This window comes from Colius striatus, chromosome 5 (genome assembly GCF_028858725.1).
Source record: "Colius striatus isolate bColStr4 chromosome 5, bColStr4.1.hap1, whole genome shotgun sequence".
NCBI classification, from domain to species: Eukaryota; Metazoa; Chordata; class Aves; order Coliiformes; family Coliidae; genus Colius; species Colius striatus.
Genome location: NC_084763.1, coordinates 43,437,670 through 43,449,702, shown reverse-complemented (window position 1 = coordinate 43,449,702; position 12,033 = coordinate 43,437,670). Strand labels below are relative to the sequence as shown.

Sequence of the window (12,033 nt, the reverse complement as noted above, 5' to 3'; positions counted from 1 at the left end):
CATCCCGCTTTAAATACTGGAAAATACTGGAGTGCATAGCTGTTAAATTGAGCTTGAATATCACTAGACAGTATTCTGTTCGTGCTGGGATTATTCTTAATTATTTTACTAAATTTCTCTGGCCTTTTTGAGTTACAAGCGCAGTGAGTTGAAACAGATTAATCTGGAAGTTATAATTCAAAGGATGATTTAATTTTAGGTGTTTCTTTTTTGCCACACTATCTGGCTTTAGGCTTAGTAGTTAAATAACTGCTTATGTTGTCTATTCAGAAGGTGATGTACAACATCTATATTGGGCTTCTGTCCTGAATTTCCTTCTGTGGTATATTCTCCCTCTCCACTGGTGATGCATGAAGAGACTGGGAAGACTAATTGTGATACCCTTTTATATTTTTACATTTGAACTGGATGTGCTTTTGACAGAGAGGAGGATTTTTGTAGGTAATTTTAGAAACTTGGTTATATTGTGTCACTTTAAAATTAAACAAAAAGCTACAGATGTAGTTTCTGTAACATTTTCATCTAGAGCAACAAATAGTTAAACATTGCAAATGAAAGGAACTAGACATAAGCTGAATAATGCTGACTCAGATAACTATCAGTTAAACATGGCTGTTATAACACATTATTTTTAATGTAGTGTAAAATTGAATTCTCACCTTTCATCCCTGGCAGGGGAGAAGAAAGGGAAAAAACCCCAATATAGAGTGGTGGGGGGTTTTTTGGTTCTCTCTTTTTTTTAAACTAAACTACTTTTGTTGCTTCCTTTTCTTACTTTGCTGTAATACCCAATTCATGAGAAAGTGACTAGTTTGCAGCAAATGTATGACACACTCTAGTCAATAGCAATAGGTGTAGCCCATGAGGTTTGAGATAAATGGTTGTTATTCTTTGTCTAACCTTGTTTCCTTAGAAAGAAGCAGATGGTAATCTGGGCAGAAAACTGAGTTAATTTAGCCAATATGAAGAGTGTATATAGAGAGCTGGAAGAATAAAATAATTGTGGGTAAGAAATGTTTCTGCTGTTATTACGGAAATAGGATCCCATTAGTGGTTTTCCTTTGTCTCTGTTTTGTTTTATTATCTTCCAGGATAGAACAAGGAACTGCATTCCTTGGACTCTTTCTGGTATTTTATTGATCATTTAAAAAAATTGAGTTTTTGACAGTGCAATGTGGGAGCACATCAGAAATAGAAAGGAAACATGAGAGTTGAGTCGAGCTGAGCACAAGCATGATTGTGTGAAACAGCTAAATCATGTATTTTTAATGTGCAGAAACACCTCTTTTGAGCAGTTCCAAGTATTTTGCAATACAACATTTAATGTTAGAACATTTCTGCAACATGTAATATTACATTGTTTTTGGTGTTGACCATAGCTGTTAGTGTGTTTCTTGCAACAGTTCTCTCCAGTCCTTTGAATAATAAATAACTGCACAAAGTGATTGAAATGAGATAGGATTTACTAAACCTGCATTAACAGTTTAATAACAGAAACCAACTGGAAAATGCTTTTAGTTTTTTAGTGTCTTTGCTGAAATCTTGACATCTGACTCTTTCTGTCATGCTTGTCTATTAGATTTTATACAGGAATAAACAGGCTTTGCACATCAGTTAGTCTGATTCCAGCTTCTGTTTCTGTCTGTAAAACATTTGTGTAGTTGCCGCAATGCTCTTATATCAGTCCTGACTGTTTCCATGTACCAACTTCCACCCCTCAGGCTTTCCCAAATTGTCTGTGCAGGATTGTGTTTAATATCAAAAACTCTTAAAGCAAAATGTAACATTGCCATTAATATTGTAGTCTCATACAGCAAGCAAAAAAATTATGGCATTAGTAAATTGATAATTATTTATGTCGTGTTTTCACCCTACCTAGTTGTGGAGCATCTAAAGACTAAATAAAGCTCAATATTTACTTCAAGGTTGACTGACTAAAAATTGCAGAGCCCTGAAGATTTTATTCTGAATGCTCTGTTTTGAATGTCAGAAGAGAAACTGAATATAGCTGAATTATGTTAAAAGTGAAACAAGTAGAAAAGGGATGAGAAATAGGAATGGAAGATGTAATTAATTTCATTATTTGTTACCTGTTAGCACGTGTAACTGTTAGAAGTACACTAGGCTTTTATAATTAAGGAATTGGTTTAGCGTGAACTCCAGTAATGGTAGGAGTGGAATAGGTGTGGCACACTCAAGGACAAGTAGTTACTATGGGAAAAGGTTGAGAACCATGTCCTGGTAAGGAAGATATTAATAAAGACTGTAAACAGATAAAATTCAAAATATATGTCTGGATATTTATTTATGTGGGCTCTTGCTTTCCAAGCTATCTCAAGTGATTCTGCATAATTCAGGACTGAATGTGCAGGGTGCTTGATGTGTGCAAGAGAGGGATGCTACCTGGTTTATTCTAATCACATTATTCAGTGTCAGCCATGTGCGTAGCATGGTGAAAATGGCCTGTGCCTGGGAAAGTTTATACCTGAAATCTAGGGAGTTGGGTTGTTCTGTGGAGGAAGATGAATTTCATCTGGGCTGAGATTATGTTGAGAAGTCTTTTTCTCAGTCTAGTATGGTTCTCAGCTGGATACTTGTACAAAAGACTAAAGATTGTGGACATAACTATATACTTAGCTATATCTTGCATTATTTGCAGTAGGCTGGTTTTTGCTTTTGGTATTTCCATGAATTTTCTTTTCCTTTCCTCATCTGTGTGCTTTATTTGTTGTTTCTTTTTAATTTATTTGGTTGTTGTTACAACAACTGCAGTTCTTGTTCTGCCCTGTGTGGAACAACTCTTGAGTCCCACCCTGAGAACATCACTGCTTGCTCTCCTAAGCAAATCAGACTGAAATATACATTTTGATCCAGTGTCATGCTTAAGAGAGAGATAATTACTGAGAATTGATACATCTTCTGTGTGCTGATTCAGAAGGCAAATATATTAGAAGAAAGATCAAAATGTTACTCATTAGCATTAGAATTAAGGTAGTGCTGTTTCTGTGTGTTCCTTCAACTTTGTGACTGCTGGAGGCAACTTGAGAGCTGTGCAAGACAAAAATGAATTGTTAGCTTTGTTGGGCTATAAATTCATGTACATACAGTAACCGCTTGTGTTGCAAATAAAAAAAAATGTTGTTTTAAGAAAGAACAAAAACCACAGCTAACCCTACAAATACAGGTTTCTGGCATTGTACCTGCCATAATTTTCTAGGAAAGTAATTCTAAAGAAATATAATAATATGGATCCAAAGCCGCTCCATATGTTATTAATAATTCTATTATTTGAACTCAAGTAAAATAAATTCTGATGAATATTTTTGTTACAGTCAAGCAGATCATCAGTTGTACTTGTGCCACTTGTAATGTTTTTGATATATAAGTGATTTGCTTGAAAAAAGATGCTGCGAGCCTCTTTTGATGGTGGAATGTATTTGTAATTCATTAAGAATTATAATATGACTTTGTTATAGATCTGGGAAGATTGAGAAATAAACAGACTGGAGAAAAAAATGACAATATTGATTATACTGTAGGGGCCAATCCTCCAGCATAGCTAGAACATGGATGCTTACATGCAATTAAGGACCACTCTGAAGGTAGCTTCAGTCTACTCAAGAATATATTAGTGCCATTTGTTAAAGCAATGATTTAATAAAAACTACATAAAGAAAACATTGATGGGGCTTGCTTTGAAATTGAGCTTGTTGAAGATACAGTTTAAAAACTATGTATTTGACTGTTCACATTTGGGATATATGTATAATAAAAATAACCTGCAGGCACTGCTGCTAAAACCATTCGTACAATCTGTTATGCTATGAAGAGATTAAGACTTTGCAATTCAGTTAAGTAGAGATGTTGCTTCATGAAAGTCAGTATATGTAGGTCACAGTCTTTTAGTGTGTTCATAGAATCATAGAATGGTAGGAGTTGGAAGGGACCTTTAGAAATCATCTAGTGCAACCCCCCTGCAGAAGCAGGTTCACTTAGCTCTTTCTGTTTCAGAAGTGAGGTGTGCATCTCATGGTAGAAGCTGTTAGTTTCTAAATAAATGCTTGTTTAATGTACTACTTCTGAAATGTTTCATGTTTTTTAAATCAGTATGTATGTGTGTAAGATATAAAACTACTAATCATGCTTCAGTGTCTAGAAAACTGTGTCTGTTCTTCCAGGGTTTAATTGATGTTTTCCTGTTGCAATCAGATCTTTCAGTCGCTTGTATATCACCGAATCATTATGGTTGGAAAAGACATTTCAGGTCATCATGTCCAACCACAAACATAACACTGCTAGGCCCATCATACTTCTGTCTCTTAGTGATTTTGGCAGTTGTTTAAGAAAAGAAATCACTACAAATGTCTTTTGAAGGGCTTTTTTTGGAACTTAAATCTATATTCCCAAGCCTCAGTTTCACTGATTATATATTTCTAGCCATAATTTATCAATACTGTGAAAGATTTGGCGTGAATGACAAGAAGTAGAAGTGCAGTCAGGACTCTGGCAGTCACATGGGTCATATTAAAAACCTCTGAAACATAAGAGATAAATTTGATTGACACTGGCTGTCTCAACTATGCTTATTTTTTAATCTTTTTAGATTGTTTAGGGTGTTAAAGCAATACTTCATTCCAGATGCCACTGTTAAATATATACTTGGACTGGTACCTGTATGGTTTGGAAATGAGCCCATATTTTAGCTACTTGGATCCTAATATTCTTTTCAAGACTGTTGACTTCTTAATGTTGTTCACTGTATGTGTTGCTTATAGAGAGATCCCTAAGATTTCCTCGTGTTTAAATGACTGGACATGATTACCTAAAAAGCATTTAATATTTTTATTAATTTTTTTGTTTGTGGTTTGGTTCTTTTTAGGTCCATTTTCCAGATACAGAGAGGGCAGAATGGCTAAACAAGGTAAGAGTTTTGGGCATTGCTTCCAAACAGGAAGTAGAAAGAGGGATTAGAAAGAGATTTTTTTAAATGGTGAAGCAAGAATCCGAGAAGAAAACAGTTTCCATTTTCTGTGCTCTTTATATACATTTGAAGCTTCTGGTCTGTGGTCCAGTAACTCACAACAAAGATTAAATCTTTTCATTGTCTTGAAATTGTGAGTTTTGGGGAATGACTTCAACTGGCATTATAATAATGACAGATATAATTGTGTGGAAGTTGTAGCAGCTGTAAGCCCAGTCCCTTATGTTCTACTTGTCTGGGATGCTTTCCAGTTATAGGTTCCTGACCTACAATCTAAAAATAAATCAATTTTGCGGTTTTGATTTATGTGTATGATAATCTAAACTATAGATCTAGGTATCTTGGGTTTTTAGAAAATATATCTTTAAATTAAAAAGCATGGAAGAACACAATGTAGTTAGTGAGAAAAAATATACATTATAGAATTTTTAGATACAAAAGTAAAATACTGTATTTTTAGTATTTATAAACCTTATGCATTTATTTAATACATACACTTGACCCATTTCTTCTTATTCCTCTTGTTACATGCAAGTAAACTTCACTGTCTTCACCCTTCTCCTCAACATTTAATATCAGTGCTGAATGCATATCCATTTGTGGGATAAAAGATCATTCTTAATATTGTTTTTCTCCTTCTCCAGTGCTTCAGATTTGTGCAAGTGTATAAACCATGCAAATCGAGAATTCCATAAAGCTTTCCTCCATGTAAAAAGGAACCAGTATTGAAAATGTGTGTTTAAAACTTTTACAAAATTTCTTTCATATGTCTCAAAGAATTTTTACATGTATTAATAAAGAATATTCTGTATGAAGATGTGTTCCATGTTGGTTTATTCTTTTTCCTCCCCTTAGACTGTAAAACAGATGTGGCCTTTTATTTGCCAATTTATTGAGAAACTCTTCCGGGAGACCATAGAACCAGCAGTAAGAGGAGCAAACAGCCACCTCAGTACCTTCAGTTTTACAAAGATTGATATTGGTCATCAGGTCAGTGTCTGTTGAAGTTTTTCTAAGAGGGTCTGTCTTACATACTGTTTTCATATAGCCTGTTTAAGTCTACACAAAAACATTTCTCTGGATGGTAAGCCAAAGACCTGTGGCTTTTCTAGCAGAGGTTTCTTCTTTTTTTTTTTTTTTTCTGGAGTGTCTGCTTCAGATATTTGCCTGAGAATTGGGAGAAGACTCAGAGTATAGGAAGTCCCAGTCATGTCAAGAGTTCATAGCAACATGATTTTAATACTATTCATATAATGCTTTACATTAAGCGAGGAGGGCCCATTATTCCATTATCCTTTTCTTGACAGATGATCCATGTGCAGTTGCCTCTCTTGTAACAGATGAACTTCTAGTCTATATATTGAGTCCAATCACAAGGCTGCTGGCTCAGCTTTCCAAAGGACTACAAATAACATAGCATCAAGGAGCAGATAGGTGTTCACCTTCTGTTTGGTCCCATGAAAGAAGGGATCAAAATATGTAGCTCTTGTGTGCCAGCAGAAGAGCCTATTTCATCAGTCCTATAAAGAATAAGTTACCTTTGCTTGCAATAAGTTTGGTACGACTTATTCTTATCTATATCTACCAGAACTTTACTTCTGTTGAGATGCAGCTTTTTTGTGAAGTTGTCTTTTGCGTTACCCCACACCTGAATGTTAGGAAAAAAAAAAAATTCTCTCCTTCTTTCTCTGTTTCATGAGTCTTACAGTTTGTTATACTTCACTGCACCTTTTATGTGGTGTTTTTTTGTTTTACTTTGTTATGTTAGGTTTTTGGGTTTTTTTTAAGTTGTAAATCATTTCAGATGGGATCTCTGTCCTGCCCTAGATACACTTGTATTACAGACTATACAATAGCATTCCTTTTAAGCCATACTATTTTAAAATGAGGTTTAAATTAGTTTCCACACCTCTGTAAGCTTCTGCACTGGACTAGGTTATCTTGGACATGGAAAACAACTATTCTTTGTATTGATTATTGTCCTGGGAGCTGCAAAGCCCCAAACATGCTAGGAATATGGCAGCAGTAGGATTTCCGTTTTACTTCAATTGCCTAAAAGGTATATATGGAAATACGGCAGTTTTCCCGGAAAGAGAAAACTCAAAATGTGACAGAAAGTGGCCCTAAGTAAAGTCATTGGTCATCCTTTCCCATCTAGTATTTGATGAATGTTTAAGTCTTAGGACTGCTTGATTGGTATGTGTTGGTTCTGTGCAAGAGGGAGAGAGGTGGAGCTCAAGCACAGTGGTTTACAGAGAGGCCTTGGAGTGGTTGACACAACTTTATGTGGGGATTACAGATTATTTTCCATCCATTATGACAAAGTTCCATTGAAGGCAGCTACATTTTGGAGAATTAAGTTTAGCTTGTTTTAGTAGCACAGAAAAGAATTTGTCTGTGAGTGTTAGACAAACAAATAAATGAGATGTTTATTAGATGAAAGAGGGAAAACTTGATACTAAATCTTTCATAAATCTTGAAATCTAGTGGTCTAAGCCCAGGGTAATCACCAGATCCTAGCAAGGTGATTTTTACCCTTGAAATAATGTTGTGAGGTAAATTGATAGTTTTGCTTCACAGTGTTTAATAATGCATATAGTAAATACATTAACTTCAGGCATTTAGCTACCTTTATTTTGAAGTTGAGTGGGTATCCAACTTGTACTTTGTTCATTGTTTCAGCCTCTGCGGATAAATGGTGTAAAAGTGTACACTGAAAATGTGGACAAAAGGCAGATAATTTTGGATCTTCAAATCAGGTAAATTTTATTATCATATTATGATAGTAGTCATACTTGCTAATATGTGCTTTGTTTGCTTTTGCAGTTGTGTTGATCTGAAAGGAGAAGAATTTATTCATTATGCAAATGTAGTTAGTTGTAATTGTGGATGAATGGAGGAAGGAACTGCATGCTGTAAATACCATTTAACTGAGGGAAATAGTGTATCAACTCAATGTGACTGCAGCATTCAAGTAATGTTGGTTAATAAAAAAAAGAAACATTCCAAAGTGGAAGTACTGTCTTTGATCTTTTTTCCATATGTAATAAAACTTTGCCATGAAGTTTACTGTAGTCTAAAATTTAGGATATATGTATTTGAAGTTTTTAGCTTTTCTTAGTTACTCAGATTTATTTTATAAACACAATATTAGAAAAAGAGAATGTTAGCTACTGAATTCTTGTGGTTGTACCACTAACCAGAGTAAATCTATATATTATGTAATGCCACAGTGTGCTTCGCTGTGCTGTGCTTCGCTGCTTCAGGTTTCTTTGCCCTTTCATCATAACCTCTTTTATATAGGTTTAAAAATAGAACTACCCAGCATTTGCCAGTCTTTCTCAACACAGTCTGCAGTTAGAGTGTTTTGAAAGTTCAGTCAGTGAATCCAGCAATATTTTTATATATTTGACTGTCATAGATATGTGTTAGTGACTACTTCTGCCTGTTTGTAGATTGTGGAAAGGCCGGATTTGTCAGTCACTGATGATCCAGCAAAGAGCATCCTTCTGTGTTTCCTGCTGCTTCCCTGGCAGTAATCAGACCTCTAAGCTTCTGTTTTTCCAAGTCACTTCCAAAGTTCTAAGTTAGTTATTCTTAATTTTGAATTATTTATCTACATCTCAGCAATGCTGAAGACTGTGCCGTGTTGTCAAAACTGGGCGCAGAGTAATAAGATGCTGCTGCTGTATCCTTTCCTGATTTTCTGAGAGATGTGGCAGCTATGTCTGTGAGTAGATGACCAATCTTTGTTGAGTTGAATCACTTCATTTTCAGTGGGAAAAAGACAGCTGTCCAAATCAGGAGTTGGTGTTGCTGGACAAAATACTGCAGAATTTCCTTTAAAGAGCTTATTTCATTGAGTGGATGCTATTAGCCCTAAATGGAAAATTTCCTTCAGTTTTCTCTTTGCTACCACTTTTGATAGCAGCTGTGAGATCAGCCTTACCTCTTCAGACTTAAGCCTTCAGGAAAAAAACAAACTTATCTGACCATGATGGAGACAGTGCAAATAAAGTGTTTATGAGAAGCTGGTTTTCAGACATTTGAAAACAAAAGTATCCCAAGCCCACTTCTTCTCTTTAAAGCTGAATTATTACCACAAGAGGAAAGGGTAAATCCAGGGTTTCTTTTTTTCTTCCTCCTACCCATCTTTATGAAGTAGATTGAAGCAGATGAACATAAAAAGGACAATAGGTTTGTACAAGAAATGTCAGGAAGAATGTCCTGTAACCTAGACATGAAGGAAATCTTTACCTGTATGTCTCATTACATTACATTGTAATCTACTTAGAGAAGTGATAATAGCTGAAGTAGAACATAGTCTAAAAAGTTGAAATAAATGCCTTGGAATGGTTTAAATAACAATAGTCCTGAGTCAGGTGCCCCTTTACCTTCACAGCCTGTCACTATTGCTGGTGGCATAAGCTTCCAAGAAGAAAATGGAAACAAGGGAACTACAGAGTGAGTGTCATAGCATCTAGTAATTAAGGCTTAGGAAAAAAAAAACATCATCAAAGGAAGTCCTGTTTCATATCTCAGGCTTGTGCTTGACACCTGCTCATTGGGAAAGGGGTCTTTTTCAAAGGCTTTTACTTATGCAAGTTTAAGACAGATTGCACTCAAGTATCAATTATTACTGATTTGTGTGTTTGTGTGTGTATGTGTGTTCTCTAAGGGCCCATCACTGGGATTGTTTCAGTAGTAACAAGAAGGAAGAATGTAATAAATGTTCTTGGCGTGTTTAGATACAGAGCTATGTGCAGCAAATACCAGCCCTAAACTATTTCTTGGGGAATCAACTTCAGTTCAGTTCTGCAAGATTATAAAGGACAGTCTTAGTGCTGGAGAAAGGTCTGTTCTTCGGAGTATTTATCTCTGTAGATTTTAATTTCCAGTTAAATTAGATTGTTCTAGTTGTAGTTTATTTTTAAGTCTAAATTTAGGAGCTTTTTATAAACCTTTCATTCCCTAAATAAAACTTGGAAGGAGAGCAACCTTTCTAAACATTTGTATGAAAAACTGTACAAAGACAAGCCCTGGGGGGGCTGGAGCAGGGAGGAGGGAAGGAAAGATTTCATTTTATTCACATTTTATTTTTTTTTAAAGTACATTCATTCTTTTAATAATCTCCTTTTATCCTGCTCTTTCACCATTGTGGCTTCCTCTAGGCCTTTCTACTATCCGGTGTTTGTTACTGCATATATGCATTTGTCCCTATAGTATGTATAAGTATTTTAAATGTGTCTCCAAAACACTTCTTTAATTTTTTTTGCATCTTCCTTGAGGGTTTTTTTTGTTTTGTTTTTACTCTTGAGATTAATTGCAAAAGGAACATGTGGTGGTTGTTTTCACTGTTTCTTCAAAGATATGAAGTGCATTGAGATTATTGCTTCAGGGTATTATTCACAACCTTTTTTGAAACCTTTTGTCTTATGCATCCCTCAGAATCCAGATAAGAACTTCTATCGTTATCAGGTTGACTATCTAATCTGCAGAACAGTCTAAGGATTCAATTTCAGGACCACATTTGCAAAGGGAAAACTTCATTTTTTCTCTTAATCTGTGCTTTTTGTTAATAATTGCCAAAACTTATGTTACAATTTAAAAGTCTAGCTTCTAGTGACAAAGATGCATGAAGCGAAAAATTTTAACTACTAGAGCAAACGAAGATAAAGTCTAAATAAATAAATAAATAGAAATCTTACATTTGCTAAAGTACATGAATACAATAAATGCTTTGAGAAATGCTTTAAGGTTATGGATCAACAGAAAACACAATTCTGTTGAATTAAATGTGAACTGTAGTGATGAAAGGCAGAAAAGATTGAGTGTTTGAGGAAATACTTCTTAATAGCATATAACTAAGTTTTTTCACCTTTTCATGAAACAAAAAATAGGCACTAAAAATTCTAGGCTATGGATTTAAACACATGCATTTTTTTTCTCATGTGACATACTTGAATGTAGAAATTTGCTACCATTGTACTTGCAGAAGATCTACATACAATAGGGTCAAAAGGCCTTCTAAAAGATAAAGAAGGTAGTCTAAAGTGTAAAATCACAGAACATTGCAATCTGGAAGATAGGTTTGTTCTAATCTTTCTTTGGTTTTCATCTGGGTATTTTCTGTGAGCTACAATGCCCACACACAATATATGGTGCTTCTGATCTGATTCCATACAACTGCTGTTATGTTCTTACAAGGCTATCCTCCTTAACTGTTATCTGTCTCAGTGATCTGTACATTACAGAGGTCAGAAATATTTCTGGGATATTATGATGTAAATATATAGAATTTGCTTATTATTAAATGAATCTTCAAGTTGTATGTAACGTTACAGTGGAATTCTGTATGGCATCAAATGCTAATGGACCCAGCCAAATATGCTGGGGAATAAAAACATGTTTAACTTTATTATAAGGTTAAAAGTTGTTGACTGATTACCCTTATCGGCAGTTTGCTACTATTTTTAACTTCATTTTGCTGTCATGTTATGGATTTCACACAAGCCTATTACTTCCCAGTCTTCATAACACAAATAGTTCTGAGGCTATGAAGTGCCAAGATTGAGGTTTCAGTTGCAGGTTTTAATTGACCTTGCTTCTCTGTCTCATGTTGTTATGCAATTGTGCGTATATATATATATGTATGTGTGTATTTTTATATATATCTCCACTATCTCTATATATAGTTAGATAGGTAAAAATAGAAATTGCATCGTTTCAAATTGTGTATTAAAAAAATATACCTATTTTTAAACCATACAGTCACACCACATTCTTTCCAGGGAAAGAAAGGGTCACCTTCCTTTCACATAGACCCCTATCATGTTGTTGTGTTCTAGTTCCCAAAACTGGTCATTGTACTAAATTGTTTATGCATAGTGTTATCTTTTGAGTAGTTCAAAGTAAATTTCAATGTTGGATGTTTAAAAGAATGCCTTAGTACTATTGTTTATTTCTGTTCAAGTGATTGATAAGATTTTAATTTGCTTGAAATTCCATAGAGGGCACCATCCCACACAGAGCACTGGAGGCTACAGATGATT

General features: G+C 34.9%; 1 protein-coding gene across 3 annotated transcripts in view; it reads left to right on the top strand.

Moving 5' to 3' along the window:
• The window catches only part of ESYT2 (extended synaptotagmin 2), an 82,152-nt gene that overhangs the window by 24,983 nt on the left and 45,136 nt on the right, over positions 1-12,033 (top strand). For all 3 annotated transcript variants that reach the window (XM_061996175.1, XM_061996172.1, XM_061996174.1), the window contains exons 2-4: positions 4,880-4,921; positions 5,837-5,971; positions 7,664-7,740. In XM_061996175.1, coding sequence (XP_061852159.1) covers positions 4,880-4,921; positions 5,837-5,971; positions 7,664-7,740 — 254 coding nt within the window. The remainder of the gene's footprint in view (positions 1-4,879; positions 4,922-5,836; positions 5,972-7,663; positions 7,741-12,033) is intronic.